Source organism: Cervus elaphus, chromosome 9, assembly GCF_910594005.1.
Source record: "Cervus elaphus chromosome 9, mCerEla1.1, whole genome shotgun sequence".
NCBI classification, from domain to species: domain Eukaryota; kingdom Metazoa; phylum Chordata; class Mammalia; order Artiodactyla; family Cervidae; genus Cervus; species Cervus elaphus.
This window is the reverse complement of record NC_057823.1, coordinates 22,706,373-22,727,890: the sequence shown is the minus strand read 5'-3', so window position 1 is coordinate 22,727,890 and position 21,518 is coordinate 22,706,373. Positions and strand designations below refer to the sequence as shown.

Here is a 21,518-nt window from a genome sequence, read left to right as displayed (position 1 = left end):
TTGTATTATATGCACTAAGTTTGTGGCATGTTCTTAGAGGAACAGGAAGCTCACACATCGTGACATCAGTAGATTGTCAAGGTGTTCTAGGTAGAGAACAGTAGACCTCTACCTCTACAGAGGTAGAGAGACATGACCTCTCACCCCCCTCTTGATTCAAGGACAGCATCATGATCTCGGAATTGTGGTTACGATGTGACAAATGGCACTGGGACCTCTACCCCAGTAGACATAGTACTTTGAATAATCCTGAAAACGTTTGTTGTGATCTCATTGAATATTGGGGGTTGTGACCCCGAAGCCCCTTTGGTGTTGTCATCAGGGTGTCCGGAAGGGACAGCCCTGGCTCTGTCCCTTCTCAGGTGCCTACTGCCAACCACTATGCGATGACATCAGAATCCCTGTCCCAGGGCATTTGCATAGACCATTTCCCTCCTGAAACAACCTTCCCAAGACCCTTTTAGGATTTGTTCCCTTGTTTCATCTGAGACCTGGCTCAGACATCACCGCCTTAGAAAGGCCGTCCCCCGACCACCTCGTCCCAAACGGCTTCCCCCCTTCCCACCAAGGCCACTTTCCCCACCTCCCCGCTTTCTCCATCTTCCCAGTTCTTGGCACCACCTGGTGCTTGGGTGTTGCATCTCCAGCTACGGGGCACCAGGTCTGCTGTCACCTGCTGACAGGTACCTGAGGGGGAGAATGCCCGCTGGAAATGCTGAAGCTTGCCCTGTCCCCTCAGGACAGCAGCTGGGAAGATAGGATGGTAGAGAGCAGGTGAAAAGGCTGGGATCTGAGAGCCAGGGGATCTGAGAGCCAGGCCCTACCTCAGTTTTCCACCTCCTCCCACAGATTTTGGGGTCAAACTGGGCAGTCAGATCTTCATCAAGCACATCACAGATTCGGGCCTGGCTGCCCAGACCGGTGGGCTTCAGGAAGGAGACCTCATCCTCCAGGTAAGCCTGGGCTTCCCATTAGAGGCAGGGAGACCAGGGCCAGAGAGTAACAGTGCTACCAAGACACCCAGTAAGGTCAGCAGAGCTGAACTACTTGCCAGCTGCATTGTTATCTATTTTCCAAAGGTTGGAGATGGCTATGCAGGATTCTCCCCCCTTTCCCCTATCTGCTGCTAATCCATTGCCAAATGTTGGTTTCTAGTACACCCTTTGGGTTGTCTGTTTCTAGTATCCTCAGAATCACATGGCCAGCTGGCTACAGCACTGATTCACGGACCTGCCTTAGGTGACTGGATACTAGTCATCCAGAAACCAGGCTGCAAGGAGCAGCTCTGCCTTAAGAGTTCATTTCCTTCTAGACTCCTCCCCTGAAAATCTGTTTCTAGTGATTCCTGGTGTTTGATTTCCAAATCATTTCTGGTTGATTGTTTCTAAACTCTTCTCAGAGTTGTCTGTTTCTAGTGACCCTGAGGAATTGTCTGTTTCTAGTGGCTTTTGTGCGTTTCTAGTCTACTTCTGGATGTCTGTTTCTAGCACCTCCTAGAGATTATCTGTTTCTAGTATTTAAGTATTTACTCCCTCACCCCAAATTAGAGTTGTCTCTATTATTATTCCTGAGTTGTTGTTTCTAATATCTGTTCCCAGTGTCTCCTGAGAAATTTCCCTCTCTGGGGAGATGAGAGAGTCAATCCATTTTAAATTTTTCCCTAGCATTCCCCCACCCCTCTTAGAAAAATGTGTGTTTCTAGAATTCTTCGGAGGTCAGTTCTTGGCATAGTATCCTCTCACAGAAGGAATGCAATTCTATCATTTTCTCTTGAGAATGTCTGTTTTTAGTAACCCCTGAGAGTTGTATGTTTGTAGTTCCCCCACCAAAATATCTGTTTCTAGCATCCCCTATCTCTCATGAACTTGCCTCCTCTCTTCTTTCCTGATTCCTTTTAGATCAACGGAGTGTCCAGTGAGAATCTGTCACTGAGTGACACCCGGCAACTGATCGAGAATTCAGAAGGGAAACTGACTCTGCTGGTGCTCAGGGACCGAGGCCAGTTCCTGGTGAATATCCCTCCAGCCGTCAGTGACAGCGACAGCTCCCTCCTGGAGGGTGAGGGGCCAGGAGGCCAGCTCTGGGCAGGGAGGTTCAAACGGAGGGCAAGGGAAGCAGTCTGTGTCTGGCAGGGCCAAGCAGGGGTTGGTAAGCCTGGCCCTGAGAGGCTCAGAGAGGGACAGAAACTTGCCCAAGGCCACACAGCAAATCAGAGCTGGAGGTTCCCAGCTGAGCCTGACTCTGGTCTGGGCCCCTTTGCTTAGAGGGGCCTGATGTGCCCCTCTGTGAAATGGGTCCAGCCTGGAAGGCCATGCTCATGGCTGACACATGTTTTCCCCCACAGACATCTCAGACCTCGGCTCAGAACTGTCCCAGGCACCACCATCTCACATCCCACCACCACCCCAGCATGGGCAGCAGAGTCCAGACACCAGCCGAACCAACTCCCCCGTGTATGTAACCCCATTGGCTAGAATGGCCAAATGAGAGGGGAACACGGGCATGTCTTTTCCCACATGGAGTAACCTTGAGGATGCAGCCATGGTGGCCTGCCTGGAAGAGGTCTCTCCTGTCCATGGGAGGTTCCAAGACGTGGTCTAGCACTATGGGCCTTTGGGGGTGGATAATCCACTTCTAAGTTCCCTTGTATGGCTGTTGGTGGGAGGAATCAGACCCTGAGCAGGGGGGTCTGTCTAGGGGAGGGGACCACACAGGAGTAACAACCAGGGGTAGAGGTCACCACAGTCCATCTTAGAGGCCAGAGGACAGCCCATGCCAAGGTTCCAACTCTTCATTGTTGGCTCTTTAGGTCATTAACTAGTCACGGCATGAGGAGCAGAGGGCCTGAGATCACACAGCTGCAGAGGGACAGGACTAGAATTAAAACCCAAGTGCTGATAAATTAAAATTCTAAAATTTGCTGCTCGACATCCCCCCCTCCACTTCACCCCAAATCTGTTCCCCACCAGGGAGAGCCACCGGCTTCGGCAGGAAAGTTCAATGGATTCTAGGACCGCGTCAGAACCAGGTGAGCAGGGATTTCCTTGGTGGTCCAGTGGCTGAGACTCCGTGCTTCCAATGCAGGGGGCTTGGGTGCAATCCCTGGTCGGGGAACTAAGATCTCACATGGCACGGCAAAAAAAAAAAAAAAAGACATTTCAACAATGCTGACTTCTCATTTGTCATCAACAAATATATTTTTTAAAAAACCAAACAGGTGAGCAGAGGGTGGTCATTCTGAGCACCTCTCCTCTGGTTTTTCTGATCTCAGCCAATGAGGCTGTGCCATGCAGAGTGTGGAAGGCTGGCATGGGCCTCAGAGGTCAGGGACAATTCCCCCCTGAAGGAGCGGGGGTTGGGCAGCCACATTCCAAGGGGCAGGGACACCCTACAGCAAAAGTTTGGCGGCTGGACCGGTCAGTGCACTTGGGGAAAACTGGCTGTTCCTTTTCAGACTCCCCGAGGCCAAGAAACTATGACATCTACAGGGTGCCCAGCAGTCAGAGTGTGGAGGACCACGGGTATGTGCCCCAAAAGAAAATTGAGGACCTGCACACGCCGAGGTGTCTCCCCGGTCCCCACCACCTGCCTTCCCGGGACACCCATGTGGGGCTGTTTGGGAGGCTCGGCTTGGAAACAGGGGAGCTCACGGTCCTCCTGACTCCGCCTCCCGCATGACTCTGCCTCCGCCTGCCCTGACTCCGCCTCCCACCTGACTCCGCCTCCGCCTCTCCGCGCAGGTACAGCCCAGACTCGCGGGTGGTCCGCTTCTTCAAGGGCGCGAACATCGGGCTGCGGCTGGCCGGAGGCAATGACGTGGGCATCTTTGTGTCCGGGGTTCAGGCGGGCAGCCCGGCTGACGGGCAGGGCATCCAGGAGGGAGATGAGATTCTGCAGGTGAGTGGCAGTTTTGGCTGGGGCGGCTGGCGGTGGGCGTTCTGGGTGGTCCCCGAGTCTGTTGCTGCCTGTGAGCCCGCCTCTTGGGCCTCCCTGGGAACTAGCAAGACCGTCAGAGACACTCGAATTTATATATATATATATAGATAGATTGATTGATTTATATTGTTTTTGGCTGCTCTGCGTCTTCCTTTTTCTTGGGGATAGTTTTGGTCACCACCTCCTATACAGTGTTACAGACCTCCGTCCATAGTGCTTCAGTCACTGCGTCTATCATCTAATCCTGTGAATCTATTCGTCACTTCCACTGAATAAGCATAAAGGATTTGATTTAGGTCATACCTGAATGGCTTAGTGATTTTCTCTACTTTCTTCAACTAAGGTCTGAACTTTGCAGTAAGGAGCTCATGATCTGAGCCACAGTCAGCTCCCGGTCTTGTTTTTGCTGACTGTATAGAGCTTCTCTGCAGCATGTGGAATCTTCCCGGACTAGGGATTGAACTCTTGTCCCCTGCATTGGCAGGTGGATTCTTAACCACTGGACCACCGGGGAAGTCCCTGTCTTTCTTCTTTCATGTTTCACCAAATTCCCACCAGTGTCCCTGGTCCTGTCACAGCTGAGACCGCCCCCCCCCCCCCCCCCCCCCCCCCCACCGTTCCTGTGTCTTGATGTTGACCACTCACTGAGACTTGGTTGTGCCTGAATTGATTACATTTCCCGTTTCCTAGTTTCTGGGTCAAACCTTCACGAGTGTGTGTGAAGCCCGGGTTCCACAGGCAATGCCTACATTGGAAAGCCATCCCCTAATCTCCAGGACTCTTGACAGCAACCCTGGAAGGAGAGGGTTGAGAGCTTTGTCGAGAGGAAGACCTAGATCTCTCACACAGGGCATCGTCCCACCCCTGCACCCCATTCCCGGCAGGTGAATGATACCCCGTTCCAGAACCTGACCCGGGAGGAGGCTGTGAACTTCCTGTTGGGGCTGCCAGTTGGCGAGGAGGTGGAGCTGGTGACACAGCGCAAGCAGGACAGTGAGTGTGTGTGTGTGTGTGTGTGTGTGTGAGAGAGAGAGAGAGAGAAAGGTGTGCGTGGCCCATGGCTGAGTGTGATCCACAGTCAGGCCCTGGGGAGAGGTGGGGTCTGGGTCCCACCAGTTCACAGAGTCTCCCCATCCAGTCTTCCAGAAGATGGTGCGGTCTGGCTTGGGCGACTCCTTCTACATCCGCACGCACTTTGAGATGGAGCCCAGCCCGCCGTCCGGCCTGGGCTTCACCCGCGGAGATGTCTTCCACGTGCTGGATACACTGTACCCCGGCCCCGGGCAGACTTCCGCCCGGGGAGGCCAGTGGCTGGCGGTGCGCATGGGGCGTGACCTCCGGGAGAAGGAGCGGGGCATCATCCCCAACCAGAGCAGGTGGGGACCAACTGCACACTGGAATGGTTTAGCATCGCTACTTAGCACCCCTGGTGGTGCACTCTGGAGAGCCATGCAGAAGGCTCCAACCAACCAGTCAGCACTAGTATCAGTTTCCTGCAGCTGCTGTAACAAATTACCATAAACCTATGGACTCTGAGCAACATGCATTTATCATCCCATGTTCTGGAGGTCTGAAGTTTGAAATGAATCTGATGGGACTCAGTCAAGATGTGGGCAGGGCTGGGTCCTCCCGAGGCTCTAGGGGAGCATAAGCTCCTGCCTTTTCTAGCATCTAGAGGCACCACTTCCCTGGCTCACGGCCCCTCCCTCCATCCTCACAGCCAGCAGCGCAGCATCTCCTGTCTCTCTCTGCCTCTGACCCTCCCACCCCTCCTTTTTTTTATTTGTAAAATTTATTTATTTTTGGCTGCACTGGGTCTTCCTTGTTGCACACGGGCTTTCTCTAGTTGCAGTGAATGGGGGCTACTCTTGGCCGCAGTGCTTGGGCTTCTTATTGCAGTGGCTTATCTTGTTTTGGAGCACAGACTCTAAGGCGCACAGACTTCTGTAGCTGTGGTACAGGGGCTTAGTTGCTGTGAGGTATTAGGATCTTCCTGGACCAGGGATTGAACCCGTGTCCCCTGCATTGGCAGGTGGATTCTTTTTTTTGTTGTTTTTTTTTTTCCATTTATTTTTATTAGTTGGAGGCTAATTACAATATTGTAATGGTTTTTGCCATACATTGACATGAATCAGCCATGGATTGGCAGGTTCTTAACAACTGGACCACCAGGGAAGTACCTCCCACCCCCCTTTTATAAGGACCCTATGGTGACACTGGGTCCCCCCGGGGAGCCAGGGTTGTCCCCATTTCAGGGGCCTTAACTTAATCCTTCCTGCAAAGTCTCCTCTGCCCACTGAGGTGACACGTCCACAGGCCCCCTGTTCAGGCCATGGACATCTTTAGGGCTGTCACGCTGGACTCCTGTGCTCACTTACCTCCTCCCTTCTCTCCAGGGCTGAGCAGCTGGCCAGTCTGGAGGCTGCCCAGCGGGCTGTGGGGGTCACACCTGGAGCCTCAGCGGGCTCCAACTCACGGGCCGAGTTTTGGCGGCTGCGGGGTCTTCGTCGGGGAGCCAAGAAGACCACCCATCGGAGCCGAGAGGATCTGTCGGCTCTAACCAAACAGGGTCACTACCCACCATATGAGCGCGTGGTGCTGAGAGAAGGTAGGCCAGGGTGGGAGGAGGGGAAGGGCCTCAAACAAGAGTGTTCAAAAGCCACAATCCTTACCTCCCTCCTTCAACCCCAAATACCCACTTTTGGTTTCCTTAGGACCAAGAATGCCATGCCATGCCATGCTTTAGTCGTGTTTGACTCTTCGTGACCCTATGCACTGTAGCCCACCAGGCTCCTCTGTCCATGGGATTCTCTAGGCAAGAATATTGGAGTGTGTTGCCATGCCCTCTTCCAGGGGATCTTCCCACCCCAGGGATTGAACCCATGTTTCCTGCGGCTCCCACATTGTAGAAAGATTCTTTACCACTGAGCCACCAAGGAAGCCCAGGACAAAAATACATATGCACAAAACCAGGAGATTCTTTCCCTCCCTGAGAATGTAAAAGTACACCTTATCCAGATTCTGGAAGGGAAAAGATTAAGCTCCTACATACAGCCTCAGGGCAGAGGATTAAAACCAGGTGCAGAGGCTTTTAGAACAGTGGGAGGATGGGAATAGCAGGTGACTCAGAATGAGAAGGTGGCTCAGATGGTAAAGAATCTGTCTACAATAAAGGAGATCCTTGGGTTGGGAAGATTTCACTGGAGAAGGGAATGGCAACCCACTCCAGTATTCTTGCCTGGAGAATTCCATAGACAGAGGAGCCTGGTGAGCTACAAGTCCATGGGGTTGCAAAGAGTTGGACACAACTGAGCAACTCACACACAAACAGGAGAAATGGGACATAACCAGATGTGACTCTGTGCCAATAAAACTTTATTTACAAAAATAGGCAATGGACCGGTTGTGGCCTGAGGGTTTTAACGGCAGTTACCAACCACTGAGTTAGCTGGATTCAGCTGCTCTAACAGACCTCAAGGGACAGCTGTATAAACAAGAAGTTTCCTTTTCTTTCAAGTAACAGTCCTAGTGTAAGAAGACAGCGAGGGCTCCTACCTTTCCATGAAGGTTACAATCCGGACGTCACTTATCATTCTGCTTGCATCCCATTGGCCAGGACACAGTCACATGGCCTCCTTTAGCTGCAAGGGAGGCAGGGAGTTGTAGTCTTTAGCTGGACAGCCATGGGCCTCACTAGATCTACTGTGGAGAAAGTGAAGAAGCAGTTGTGCAATAGGCTAGCAGTCCTTGCCACACATGGGATCCTGATTCTTGTCATTGATTCTCTGCCCTTCAGCAAGTTTCAAGCGCCCAGTGGTGATACTGGGACCCGTGGCTGACATTGCTATGCAGAAATTGACAGCTGAGATGCCTGACAAATTTGAAATTGCAGGTGAGAAACTGGGTCCTTTAGCAACCTCACTGGTGATTCGTTTCATAGCCTTTTCCTAGAAACTTCCCTGGCGGTTCAGCGGTTAAGACTCCACCTTTCAATGTAGGAGGTATGGGTTTGATCCCTGGTACCAAGATGCCATGGGGTGTGGCAAAAATTGAAAAAAAAAAAAAGAAACCCTCTCTCAGCCTCTGGGGTTGAGGCATCGTGGTAAGGGAGCTGCTAATGATGCAGCTTCAATCGATCTTGGCACTCTTTGCCCAGAGAGCCTCAGAATCCTTAACATGTTCACCAGGCAGTCATTGGCAATGGAGCCAATTGAACAGTTGCCAACTGTCCATTCATTAGTTTAAGACATTTGTTTATTGAGCTCTAGACACAGTGTTGAAAAAATACACAGAATTTCTGGAAGACGCCAAAAGTGAACAACTACAGAAACAATTAGGATAGGGTAGAGAATCAGCAAATTATAGCTCCTGGGCTAAATCTGGTTGTTTTTATTCAGCCTGCTAATGGAGAATGGCATTTATAAATTTAAAGTGGTTGAAAAGAAGTTAAAATAATTTTTTTTGATGATATGTGAAAAGAACTGAAAGCTATGACTTGAACAGATACTTGTACATGAAGTTTTGGCATGGTTCACACCAGCCGGAAGGTGGACATAGCCCAAGTATCCATCAACAGGTGATGAATAAATAAAATGTGCTCCATCTATCCATGGACTATCACTCAGCCTTAAAAAAAGGAAGGAGGTTCAGACAACATGGATGGACCTTGAGGACTTGCTGCTCAGTGAGAAAAGCCAGACACAAAAAGGAAAAATACTGTCTGATTTCACTCACAGGAGGTCCTAGATAAGTCAGATCCACAGAGACAGGAAGTAGATGGTGGGGCAGGAGCTCAGGGAGGGGATGGGGAGTCAGTGTTTCATGAGGACAGAGTTTCAGTTTGGGAATATGAAAAAGTTCTGGAGATGATGGTAGGGATGGTTGCATGATACTGTGAATGTATTTAATGCCACTGAGCTGTGGACTTAAAAACTGTTAAGATGGTACATTTTATGTTACACAGATTACCACAACAAAGAGAAAAAGGCAAGGTTGTGTCCCCCTCCCTTCTAGGCACCCCAGGGCAGGGCGTGCCTTCTCCCTCAGCTGCCAGGATATCTAGGAGGGCTTCCTGGAGGAAGCAGTACTTCATCTAGGGTCATAGAAGACACATGGGGGTGGGAGAGTGGTTTCTTTTGGGTCACAGCCCAAGCAAAGGCCTAGAGCTGGGACTGAGCCTTGGAGAGTGTCTGGAGCTCAGACTCTGCACCTAGCTCCTCATGCCATTTGGTTCAGTGACTCTGAGCTGGTGACCTTATGTCCCTGAGGCTTGGTTTTCCCATCTGCCAGATGGGCCAGTAACACCACTCCTGTTCAGGAGGAGGAGGTGAGGGTCATGTTCAAGAGGGGACCCAGTGTAGTGTCAGGCATGAGGCCAACAGGAGCTACTATTGCTGGTGTTAGGATTTCCCTCAAGGGCCATAGGGAGCCATGGTGGGTTCTTGAGAAAGGGAGGGGCAGGTAGACATGAATTTGAAGGGCCAGTGACTGCCTCCTGAAGCTGCCAGTCACCTCTCCCCTCCACAGAGAGCGTGTCAAGGACTGAGAGCCCCTCCAAGATCATCAGACTGGACACTGTGCGGGTGATTGCGGAGAAAGTAAGCAAGGCTCTGCTGTGGGTCCCATTTCATGGATGGGGAAACTGAGGCCCAGGCCTCCAACCTGTTCTGGTCCCATGCCCCACAGATGTGATTTTCCATGGAGGCCCATTTTGGAGGCTTTTTCATGTGGAGGGCTTGAGGGGGACAGAGCCCGCCCTGTGTCATGCAGTGGCAAGCCCTGAGAAAAGGCAGAGAATCAAACTGGGGACTCTGTGCTCAAGACACTGTGACTCAGGCCAACACCAAACTCCACCCCAACATGCTGGCCTGCAGATGTGAGTGGTTTGGGGGTCCACTCTGACCTCAGACTCTTCATCTCCATCTGTTTGATTCTTCACCTGTCTCCAATGCTCTGTCTCTGGATGTGGTTTTTCTCTCCACTGTCTCTCCACCTCTCTGTCTCTGTCTCCTGGCCCCGCGCCACTGCCCCCGACGCTGGCCCGGCCCAGGACAAGCACGCGCTCCTGGACGTGACACCCTCAGCCATTGAGCGCCTCAACTACGTGCAGTACTACCCCATTGTGGTCTTCTGTATTCCTGAGAGCCGCACAGCCCTCAAAGCCCTGCGCCAGTGGCTGGCCCCCGCTTCCCGCCGCAGCTCCCGCCGCCTCTACGCCCAGGCCCAGAAGCTGAGGAAGTACAGCGACCACCTCTTCACAGGTGGAATGGGAGCCGAGGTTCTGGGGTGGGTGGTGGGCCCTGGCCTGAGTCTCCCAGCCATGCTGATGCCCCCTCCCTGTAGCCACCATCCCCCTGCAAGGTACGAGTGACTCCTGGTACCAAGAGCTCAAGGCCATCATCCAGGAGCAGCAGACGAGGCCCATCTGGACAGCTGAGGACCAGGTACCTGGGTCAGGGGGTGGGACCTGCCTGGAGTTAGGGACTAGGGGGCGTGGCCAAGATTTGACCCTGAGGCTAGGGTCTCTGGACCTGGTTCCTGGGATGAGATGGGACTGGGGGTTGGGTTTGGGAACTGGGGTCTTCTCTGGGGGCTGGAGTCAAGACTTGGGGCTCAGTTCAGATTTGGAGGCTCTGTCTTGAATAAGGTCAATGGTGAGAACTCACCTTGGGGTCAAGAATTAAGCCTCTACTTGAGGTTGAGGACTGGAATTTGAAGGGTGGTGTCATGGGTCTGGGGTTTGGTCTCACATCAAGGAAGTTTGGGGCTGGAGGCGGGAGGGGGGAGGGGGAAGGGTCTTGGCTCAGCCCGGCCATGTGCACCCGCAGCTGGACAGCTCCTCAGAAGACAACCTGGACCTCCCCCACCACGGCCTGGCGGACAGCTCCGCGGACCTGAGCTGCGACAGCCGGGTCAACAGCGACTACGAGACAGATGGCGAGGGCAGTGTCTACACGGACGGTGAAGGCTACACGGATGGCGAGGGTGGGCCCCACACAGACGTGGATGAGGGGCCCCGGCTGCCAGCCCTGGCCCGGTCCTCAGAGCCCGTGCTGGGGGATGAGCCCCAGATCCCGCAGGATCATGGGAGACCCTCCGGTCCCCAGGGAGCCCAGGTGACCAGAGCATGGGGGTGGTGCCAGCAAGGGTTTGGGGATGGGGCTGAGATGTGTAGGGAGCCTGTTACCCCACCCCCACCCCCGCATCCCGTCCCCCTGGATGTGAAGGAACAGAAACTTCCCTGATCACATCAGTATCTCAGACCCGCTTCTAGGATGTTTAAACCAGAGTCACTTAAAACAAATGTTTAACCTCTACATGAGTTTCCTTATCTTAGATTCAGAGATTGATGGTAGACTCTTGACATCACAAGCTCATTGTTTATTTGGTTGTTGCTGCTGCTTTGTTTTGTATTTTTTGACCATGAGGCTCGAGGGACCTTAGTTCCTGGACCAAGGATTGAAGCCAGGACCCCTGCAGTGGGAGCTCAGAGTCCTAACCACTGGACCACCAGGGAATTCCCACAAGCTTGTTGTTTAAACTGAATACACTTAGTCCAAGTCCCTCCCCATTGCAGTCAGGTATTTAACAGTAACAAATATTGACTGGGCACTTATCCTCTGTGGGGCTGCCTCAGCGCCCGAGGTGCTTTTCTGTGAATTCGAGAAAGTTCTCCAGACCCTCTCTAGGGTAATGTAAAAATGTACGAATCTATGATGTCGCTGGCAGAATGGTGCTGTGGGGTTGCGCAGTGCCCAACCTGTTCAACCGTCTGTGGCAGCCTGTTTATGAGGCAGCTCTGTGCTAAGCAGTTGACATACATGAACTCATTTACGCACTCCTGACAACACGACTCTGAGGAATGTCACAGATGGGAAATCCAATTCTCCCTTTGTTGACAGGCTGGGAGGTCTCAGTCAAGGCCTTGCCCTGTCCAAATCAATTTTCTCATTTAAAATTGGGGATGGTTTCAAGACTTCTGTGGGGACGAGGAGAAAGTTTGTGGGTAGAACTGCCTGGGAAAAGGGAGGGAGGTAAGATGGGGGTGGTTACTCATCCCTATTTCTCATTCCTTGGTGGGGGTAAGGGTTAACCTTCTTTCTCCCTTTCCAAGATGGATAGCCGCCACCCACAAGGTCAACGGCGACAAGAGAGCATGCGGTAAGAGTCCCTGTACTCCACATTGGGACTGTTCAACCCCTCCACCCTGGGATTTTGGGGTGCTTAGAATCAAGCTGTGCCTTTGTGGTGCTAAAGCCTCGTGGGTGAGATAGAGCCAGAGAGAGCCACTCCAAGTCCCATGCAGTCAAGGCCATGAGAGTAGGAATCCTCTTCCTGGGAGGATGAGAAGGCTTCCCGAAGGAGGGGACATTGGGGCTGGGGCTTTGAAGGATGTGTAGGAGTTTGAGAGTCTTGCTCATCTCTGACTACACCCACTGTGCCTAGCCCAGAGTCAACTCAGTTAACAGTAGGTAAGTCCACACCCTCCCCACCCACAGCCTCTTCTATTTTCTGATCCCCAGGACATATGAGAGGGAAGCTCTGAGGAAAAAGTTTACACGAGCCAGAGATGTAGAGTCCTCTGATGAAGACGGCTATGACTGGGGACCAGCCACTGACCTGTGACCCCCTTCCAGGTGGCCAGCTGGCCTGTCCTCCTATTTCCTCCATGGAGCTGAGACTCAGACTCCCATACAGAACCTAGAAACCTGCCTCCCTCCACCTGGTATTTAATAGAGTATTTTCACAGCACTGGCTTCTAGTGATTTCCTGGGACAAGGGGCCACAGTCAGTGTTGTCTTTCCTCCATCGACCTCACAGACCCAGATCTGAGATTTTGCCCATTCAATAAGCTTTTAATTTTTTACATCAGAAAATAATATAGAACCAAAAAACCTTTGGGACCTTGGCCAGCCGAGGAGGTTCCGCGGACGGAGTTCCAGGGCCAGCAGGGGCTAAGGCACAATGGTGGGGGTGAAGGTGGCTGATCACAGGTACACCGGCTGCTCCTGGCCTGTGAGCAGGCGGTAGGTGGCGGCGGGCATCGTCTTGATGTGGACCTGGGGGTGGAGAGGACGCAGAGGCTGCGGTTGGGCTCCTCCCACTAGACCCCGCCCACAACTGGCTCCTCCCACAAGACCCCCCGCCCACCACATGCCCCGCCCACCTCAATGTGGGCCTCAGTGAGCAGCTCGATGATGCGAGCGTGGGGTGTGGCCACCACACTGTGCCCATTGATCTCAATGATGCGGTGTCCCACGCGGACACCCCCACGTTCAGCGATGCCACCCCGAAGGAGGCTGCAGATCTGGGGGGAGAGGAAGGGCCATGCTGTTCAGGGGCCTGGGATTGGGGCCACCCCACCCCCTTCCCCGGTTCCTGGGCTGGGAGCTCACGATGCCATCCTCCACGCAAAAGCCCAGCTGCTCACGGACATGCGGCCGGCGGATGATGGCCGTGGTGACCGGAGGGCAGTGGACGATGCTGAGGGTCACCAGCGTCTGCGACTTCACTTCCTGTGCAAGATGGGGGCTGTTGGCTTGGCTGGGCCTTCGTGGAGGGGGCGTGGGTGGGGTACTGCCAGGCTTCTAGTCAAACTGCAGCCTCCTGGGCCTCAGTTTATCCACTCATAAGATGGAAGCTGTAGATTCTACAAGACCTCTTGAGAAGTGGTTAAGAACCCAGACCAGGGCTGGGCGGCCTAATAGTGAGAGCTGTGTCACTTCTCATCTCCCTGGGCTTCAGTTATGGTCAAAAGTGAGGTTCCAGCAGTGCCCGCAGGACAGGGTTACAGAGAGTAACATGGTGTGGACTGTGTCAGTCCTGCCCTTCTGGCCTGGCCAGGTCCCTCCCCATCTCTGGGCCTAGGTTGCCCCGTCTGGGCAACAGGAGTCAAGACTCAAGAACACCCTTGCTGCCTCGTGGCACAGATTCAAGGCTGTCTGCATTCCATCCTGCTCTGGCACCAGCAGGGTGTCCCTGGGCTTCTCCTCTCTGAGCCTCAGTTTCCCTAAGTGCCTGGGAGCCACGTGGCGGGGCAGAGTGGGCCTCGCAGGCCCTCCACCCTGGAGCACTCACCCGGACGGCAGCCTGACAGGCGGCCAGGGGCAGCCCCACCAGGCTGGTCCCGTTGATGGCGGTGATGCGGTCACCGATGCTAAGGGCCCCCGAGCGCTCAGCGGGGCCCCCGTGCAGCAGGTTGGCAATGACAGCAGTGGGCAGCAAGGAGCCCCATCCCGACTCCACCAGGGCCACACCTAGACCCTCGCCCCGGCGTTTCTCGATGAACACCTGCGGGGCCATGGGTGGCACTTGAGGGAAGCTTAGAAGAGGTGGGAGGGATGGGGTCGGGGGGGCTCTTCAGGTCCACTCGGTGGGCTGGGTGGGGGGGGCCCTGGTTGCTCACCTCCCTGCAGTTTTCGCTGTTGGAGAAGTGGTCGAGGTCCCCGTTGTGGAGGTGGCCAGGGCCCATGGCCCCCTGGCTCTGCTGGGTGCCCACCTGGCTGGGGTCGATCCCGCTTTCCCGCAGGAACTGACTGTAGGCCACGGCAAAGGCCTGGCCGATGGCCTGAGCGATGAGCTGGGCCTGTGGGGTGGGTAGCACCTCTCTGGGGGTCCCGCCTACCTCCTTCAGGTCCCCCACCAATACATTGATATTCCCAGAGCTGGCCTTTGTACCCCCAAGTGGGACTGCCCCCCAAGCCTCTGCCTGAGAATCTAGGGGAGGGGAAGGGAGACAGGCCTGGGGCGGGGAGGGCTTGTGGAGGTGGCTGCCAGCCTCAGAGTCTTACAGGAAGGCCAGGGATATATGGCCTGGGGCCCAGAGCAGGGCGGGGATGGAAGAATGCAAGGGTGACAGAGTGGCTGGGTGGGGCTCTGGTGGAGGGCAGGGGCCCAAGCCATGCCCCCTCACCCCCAGGACACCCAGAGCCCGCTGCTCACGTCCTCTGAGTGGAAAACATGGCAGATCATCTTGTAGAGGCGGCGGCTGTGAGGCTGGGCTGCCGGCCTGTGGGCCAGGCGCCGCCGGGCCATGAGAACCAGTGTGCTGCCGATGTCAGCGATGTATGAGATGGTCTGCAGGGCGTGGTCCATCATGGCCTCCTGGCGGGAGTGGGGAGCCTGAGCTGGGTGAGCTACAGGAGCCTTGCTCGGCCCCGTCCCTTGGTGGAGCCCCCCACGCCCCAGAGACCAGGCCCAACCCGGTACCTGGGAGTCGGTCATCAGGACCTTGACCCTCTTGGTGGAGACGAACAGGTCCACCTCCGTCATGGGCTGAGTCTCCCCATCGGGGGCCTGTGGGGAGCAGGGTGGGGCATGGAGACCCCCAGAGACCCAGACTCTGACCCACCAGGCTCAGAGGGTCTCAGAGGAGCCTGCCCGCCTGCCCATCCACCCACCAGCCCAGGGCTTCACCTTGACACGGTCCATAGCCTCCTGGGCCTGCGCCATGCGCGTGCTGGGGGGTGGGTTCCGCTCAGACACCAGCTGGGTGGAGCCCAGGTACTTGGCCCCAAAAATGACACCATCTAGGAGGTCTTCGTGGTCGCAGGGGCCGGATACTGAGGGTGACAACAGAGGTGGGTCAGCCCCCTAGAACCCCTGCCAGCTTCATCCACCCCTATGGGCTCTTCCCAGAGTCCTGGATGGTCTGGAAGCACAAAGTTCTGCTCTGCGGCTCAGCGCCTGGAGCCATGCCGGTCCACCCACTCTGGGGCCCCAGAGCCATTCCATCAGCCAGAGCCGTGGACCAGAGGCTCGACCCTCACAGACGGAGAGCCCTCCGTCCACCTACAGCCTGGTCTGCCCAGGGCGCAAGGACTCCCGGGCTGAGCACGCAGTTTCAGGAGCAGGCTGTGGGTCTAGAACCATGGCCAGACCCAAAAACAGCTCTAGTGCCCACAGATGCCTCCACCCTGTGTTTCTGGAATTCCAGGAATCAGGCTTGAACCAGACAGCCTCACTCTTATGTCTAAGATATGCGACATTCTAGAACCATGGTCAACTCCGCTGGATGGTTCAGGAATCCCAATCAATCTAGAAACAATTAGGTATGCCCACTGTTCTAGAATTCTCTCCCATCAGCCTACGACCATAGACAGCTCAACTCCATGGTCATAGAACTGTGTAAAATACAAAGAGGCAACTGTCCACATAACTCAAACTCTCATTCCATCGAGAACCCCAGGGGCTCCTGGTCCATGAGTATAGAACTCCCTGACAGGTCTCAAACCACAGAATTCTGCCAGGGATTCTAGAAACCTAGAATCAGATTTCTCCACTCTATGATTCCAGAACTTCTTAATCAAGATAGCACTGTGGGGACTTTCCCTGGTGGTCCAGTGGCTAAGACTCCATGCTCCCAATGCAGGGGGCCCTGGTTTGATCCCTGGTCAGGCAACTAGATCTCACATGCTGAAACTAAAGATCCCACATGCTGCAACGAAGACTTGGTGCAGCCAAATAAATAAACAATTTTAAAAACAGATAGCATCCAGAAGCTCTTCCAATGGTTCTACAATCCCCACAACGATTCACAACTGCAGGTACACCTGGAAATTCTAAGAATGATCTGAACAGTCCAGAAACAAACAACTCTGCTCATAGTTCTAGAACCCCCCAACCCAGCCCAGAACCTCAAAAAGCTTTGCCCACATGGCTCTAGAATTTCCTGAGTAACCTAGAGTCAGACAGGAGTGCCAGTGATTCTAGAATATTCTAACCAATAGCTATTGTTTTTTGGAGAACCACAGATGTAGGCCCTAGGGAATGAAACCACACCCCCGTGAACTTAAAGGATAGCCAGTTCTGTCCTATTGTCCTTCATGAGCTCAGCATTCCAAGACAGCAGACAACTCTGCTCTGGGGTTTCAGAGATGAACCATCCAATATGGTAGCCACCTGGCACAGGTAGGCATTGTGCACTTGAAATGCAGCTGGTTTGGACTGAGACATGCTGTAAGTGTAAAATGTGACACTGGATTTTGAAACTCTCATATTAAAAAAAATAAAATAATTATAAAATGTTAATTGTACATTGAAATAACATTTTAAATATGTTGGATTAACTTTAAAGTTAATTTTTTCCAGTAGTCATGTATGGATGTGAGAATTGGGCCATAAAAAAAGGCTGAGCGCTGAAGAATTGATGCCTTTGAACTGTGGTGTAGGAGGACTTTTGAGAGTCTCTTGGACAGCAAGGAGATCAAACCAGTCAATCCTAAAGGAAATCAACCCTGAATATTCATTGGAAGGACTGATGCTGAAGCTGAAACTCCAATACTTTGGCCACCTGATGTCAAGAGCCGACACATTTGAAAAGAACCCGATGCTGGGAAAGATTGAGGGCAACAGGAAAAGGGGGTGACAGAGGATGAGATGGTTGGATGGCATGACCGACTCAATGGACATGAGTTTGAGTGAACTCTGGGAGATAGTGAAGGACAGGGAAGCCTGGCATGCTGCAGTCCATGGGGTTGCAAACAGTTGGATATGACTTAGTGACTGAACAACAACAAAGTTAATTTTGAGTGGTTTTTTAATGTGGATAACTAAGAAATTTCAAGTGATATGTGGCTGGAATTGTATTTCTGCTGTATAGCTCCAGAACTTTCTGACGACTCTAGAACTGGACAGCCCTGCCCAGTTCTAGCAGAGTTCCTAATGGTCTAGAAACCAGAGATAAATTCTATTCACTCCATGGTTCTAGACTGCTCAGTTGGGAGAACCGGACAGCTCTGCTCATCATTCCAAAACGCCCTCAGCAGCCCAGGTCACATTTAACCACAGGCAAAATGCCAGGTTCTGGAACTTGCTAGGTGAATCTAGCTCCATGACTTTAGAACCTTCTTGGAAATACAAGTCCAAACCAGCACCCTTTCCCAAGATTACAGAACTTGTCCTTTGACCTAGAGCCTCAGGCAGCATGGGGGGAGAATATTCTTGAATATTCCAGGTGGCCAGAACAGTACTTCTCATGCCTTGAGGGCGGACTGGCAAACTCTTCTGCAAAAGGCCAAACAGTAATTATTTTTCCTACAGTCTCTGATGCAACTACTCAACCTGGCCTGTGGTAACAGGAAGGCTGCCACAGACAACACTTGAATGAATGGGCTTGAGTTTGTCCTGATAAAACTTTATTTGTGGATACTGAAACTTGAATTACCTATCATTTTCACCCATCAAGAAATACTTTCAATTTTTTTCAACCATTTAAAAATGCAGATCCTCCAACTAATAAAAATAAATGAAAAAAAATAAAAATAAAAATGCAGAAGCCATCTTAGCTCACCAGACATAGCAGAAGGGCCATGGACAGTAATGTGCCAACTCTTGCTCTAGAATCAAGTGCTACAATTTGCCAAGACTGCCCTATTCATTCCAGAACATTCTCAAGACTGTCTCTCTTCTCCCAGGTATACAGAATCTATTCAAAACCAACCTCAGGGCCTCTCTAGAAGCCACTCTTCACAGGCTAACTTTGTGCCAAATTTTGGGAACTCGGGTCAGGCTGTTCTGAAACCCCTGAGCCCCTGGGGCCAGGGTGGGCGGGACACTCACCCTCCTGGAGGGCAGGGTAGGAAGCCAGGGTCTTGGGTCTCTGGAAGAAGAGAGAAGAGGGGCAGGCCTGAGTTCTCCTGCTTGGTTCCCAACAGTGGAGGCCTGGGGGGCGGGGTGAGCTCTACCTGGACACTGGTAGGTGGCTCCTCAGGAGTGACTAGAGGTGAGGTCTCCAGCCAGGGTTCCGGGGAGCTGTTGGAGCTCCTGTCCTCATCCTGCTCAGCAGAGGCTCCCTCCGTCCACTCCTGGGGGCCAGTGTCCTCTTCTGGGTCCTCAGGGGGCTGCAACAGGCGAGGAGCAGGGTCCGGAGGAGGTTCCTGGGGACCCGGCAAGGAAGGAGGGCCCTCATCTTGTTGCAAGAGACTCAGCAAGTCTTCCCGATCAGCCTCAGCAGACAAGAGCCCATGGGCATCAGCCATGTCCTGTGGGGCCAGGCCATGGCCGGTGGCAATGTGCAGGGGGCACGGGGATCCATCTGGGGACAGGCCCACCAGGTCACCTGGCAGAGCTTCAAACTGTTGCACCAGATCCTGAATATTTAGCCCATCAAGTTCCATCTGACTCAGGCTGCCAGAGCCTCCTGGTGTGGGGTCCCACTGGCAATCATGGGTGAGGTCCTGAGAGGGCAAAAGTGTGTCCCTGGGCTCTTCCAAGTCCATGGCTGGAGGTCCTGGAGGGGGTTGGGAGGCTGTCAGGAATTCCATGTCTGGACCCTGGGCTCAGGCCAGCATCTGAAAGGGAGATTCAAAAATTAGATTTTCTGGGCTTCCCTAGTGGCTCAGTGGTAAAGAATCAGCCTGTCAACGCAGGAGACATGGGTTTCGATCCCCGATCTGGGAAGATCCCACATGCCATGGAGTAATTGAGCCCAGTGGACCACAACTATTGAGTCTGTGCTCTACAGCCCGGGAGCCACAACTACTGGAGCCCCTGCGTTGTAGAGCCCAAGCCACCACAATGAGAAGCCCATGCACCTCAGCTCAAGAGCAGCCCCTACTCTACACCACTAGAGAAAAGTCCATGCAGTAATGAAGACCCACAGCACAATAAAAAAAAAGATGAGATTTTTCAGCTGCCAACTTGGTACTAGGATCTAGCCTGGTAAATGTTCATAAAGAACACATAATTTAATCCCCACCATACCCTGCAAGGAAGATTCTGCCTGATCCTCATTTTACAGGGGAGGAAGTCGAGGTGTAGAATCAGCAGTTGTTAAGGCAGTGGCTTCCTGGGCTCCAAACCCCAGGGGATTCTCCTGTGCCCGTCTCCCCAGACCTTCCCCTCCCACCCGTGAACCCTGTAAACCCCAGCCCTGATTCTTCCAAGTGTTCCTTCCCCGGGATGTGCGACCCAGGCTGGAGACACACTTTGACTACCCAGACCCGACAGGTGTAGGTCCCCGATACCCAGGGATTCAAGACCTCAGTCCAAGACTTCAGATCCAGAACTTCAGACTAAATACCAGAGTTCCAAGATGCCAGAAAGCAGACTCACCTCAAAATCTCCAATTCCACATTCAAGATCAACCCCAGACTCAGACCTGGACCTCAGACCCAGCCTGAAGACACAAACTTGAGCCTAAAGCTGAGAGTTAAGACCCGAGTCCTCTCGAGGACCCCAGATTCAAGACTTCAGACCCGTGACCTCAGATGCTGGCTCCAGACCTCTCTATGCCCCGCCGGGACACTCACTTACCAAACCGAGATGGTCTCAACCCGCGGGCCGCCGAGACCCCGCAGCTGAGCTGGTACAGTGCTTTCAGTGACCGCCGCCTGCCAATTCCTGCCAATTCCGCCGCCGCTTCCAGATCCGCGCAGCGTTCCTGGATCACTGGGCATGCGCATTCCCGCTGGGCTTGCTGGGAAATGTAGTTCTTGCAGACAACCTCGCCGGCGCAGGGGCTCCAGGTGTGTGGACCACGAGTTCGAATCCCAAGCCTTCACTTACTCGGCGTGAAAGCTCCGACAGGCTTCTGAGCCTATTTCCTCAACTGCAAAGTGCGGTTAAAAATCACTGCTTGACTGCTACCTCTTTGGTCATTATTCTAAGGGATAGCAGATGGGAAGAAATGGGACTGGAAAAATACTAAAGGCGCATGAGAGAGAGACTTTCTGACTGCAGGGGTGCCAGAAGCGGCACGGGGAACAGATTGCATACAGGCTTTCGGCTTGGCGGAATGGCTCGGTTATGCTTAACTTTATTTCCCTGAGCTTCCGGCTTCCTCAGCTGTAAATTGGGGATAGGAGTGCATGCGTCCGCGCTCAATTGCTGAGTTGTGTTTGACTGCGACCCTATGGACTGTAGCTGGCCAGGCTCCTCTGTCCATGGGATTTCCCAGGCGAGAATACTGGAATGGGTTGCCATTTCCTTCTCTAGGGATATTCTTGACGAACCCGCGTCTCCTGGGTTGGCAGGCCGGTTCTTTACGGCTGAGCCACCAGGGAAGCCCACACCTACCTCCTAATTAAACGAAATCGAGCTGGGTGCAGATTTAGCAGTAGGGCTGGAAAATATCGAGTCTAGTAAGTGTTAGCTTTTATTACTTCTAGGTTTTCAGTAATTTAGCTACTGAGAAGAATCCAGTGTCAGAACCTGGAGAAATATTTCACTTTGAAAAGTTGATTTAAACGTACTTCTTTTTCTCTTGTGTAGACCCGCTTTGTGGAAAATTAATTGGCTTAGGATAGCCAAACCCTTATTTATCACCTGTTGCATGTGATGACTTTCGAAAGTTTGAGGGCCATTGGCTACATGGGTATAACTTATAGGGTGGTAGGACTTTTTAATGTAATGCTAACAAGTTTTCTCCCCCCTGATCCCGGAGGCTTTATTTTAGTTTTTAAACGCCATATGTAATCTGTGGTCCACAAAATTGGGAGCGAGAGACCTGAAACAGACCTGCTATAAATTTAACGGATACATAATCCCCTATCCAAGGCTTCCCAGGTGGCGCTAGTAGTAGAGAATCCGCTTGCCAATGCAAGAGACCCAGGTTTGATCCCTGGGTTCAGGAAGGTGCCCTA

The 21,518-nt window shown here is 53.0% G+C and overlaps 2 protein-coding genes across 4 annotated transcripts in view; one reads left to right on the top strand and one right to left on the bottom strand.

Moving 5' to 3' along the window:
• Window positions 1–12,687, top strand: part of TJP3 (tight junction protein 3) — a 30,443-nt gene extending 17,756 nt beyond the window's left edge. For 2 of the 3 annotated variants that reach the window (XM_043911983.1, XM_043911982.1), the window contains exons 6-21: window positions 850–953; window positions 1,899–2,058; window positions 2,345–2,453; window positions 2,970–3,028; window positions 3,455–3,521; window positions 3,741–3,897; window positions 4,821–4,929; window positions 5,075–5,312; window positions 6,333–6,544; window positions 7,733–7,828; window positions 9,463–9,533; window positions 9,986–10,196; window positions 10,279–10,379; window positions 10,764–11,051; window positions 12,050–12,096; window positions 12,459–12,687. In XM_043911983.1, the coding sequence (XP_043767918.1) occupies window positions 850–953; window positions 1,899–2,058; window positions 2,345–2,453; window positions 2,970–3,028; window positions 3,455–3,521; window positions 3,741–3,897; window positions 4,821–4,929; window positions 5,075–5,312; window positions 6,333–6,544; window positions 7,733–7,828; window positions 9,463–9,533; window positions 9,986–10,196; window positions 10,279–10,379; window positions 10,764–11,051; window positions 12,050–12,096; window positions 12,459–12,561 (2,132 nt within the window). In that variant the 3' untranslated portion in view covers window positions 12,562–12,687. The remainder of the gene's footprint in view (window positions 1–849; window positions 954–1,898; window positions 2,059–2,344; window positions 2,454–2,969; window positions 3,029–3,454; window positions 3,522–3,740; window positions 3,898–4,820; window positions 4,930–5,074; window positions 5,313–6,332; window positions 6,545–7,732; window positions 7,829–9,462; window positions 9,534–9,985; window positions 10,197–10,278; window positions 10,380–10,763; window positions 11,052–12,049; window positions 12,097–12,458) is intronic. The other variant, XM_043911984.1, reaches the window with a different exon arrangement.
• Window positions 12,688–12,775: 88 nt separating this feature from the next.
• Window positions 12,776–20,314, bottom strand: APBA3 (amyloid beta precursor protein binding family A member 3). Its single transcript, XM_043911986.1, has 11 exons — window positions 20,191–20,314; window positions 18,621–19,226; window positions 18,496–18,535; window positions 15,352–15,497; window positions 15,145–15,231; window positions 14,878–15,039; window positions 14,342–14,521; window positions 14,014–14,226; window positions 13,332–13,451; window positions 13,103–13,243; window positions 12,776–12,995 (listed from the first exon to the last, which is right to left on the bottom strand). The coding sequence occupies exons 2-11, from the start codon at window positions 19,197–19,199 to the stop codon at window positions 12,924–12,926; spliced, it is 1,740 nt and encodes a 579-aa protein (XP_043767921.1). The 5' UTR covers window positions 19,200–19,226; window positions 20,191–20,314; the 3' UTR covers window positions 12,776–12,923.
• Between the last annotated feature and the right edge of the window lie 1,204 nt (window positions 20,315–21,518).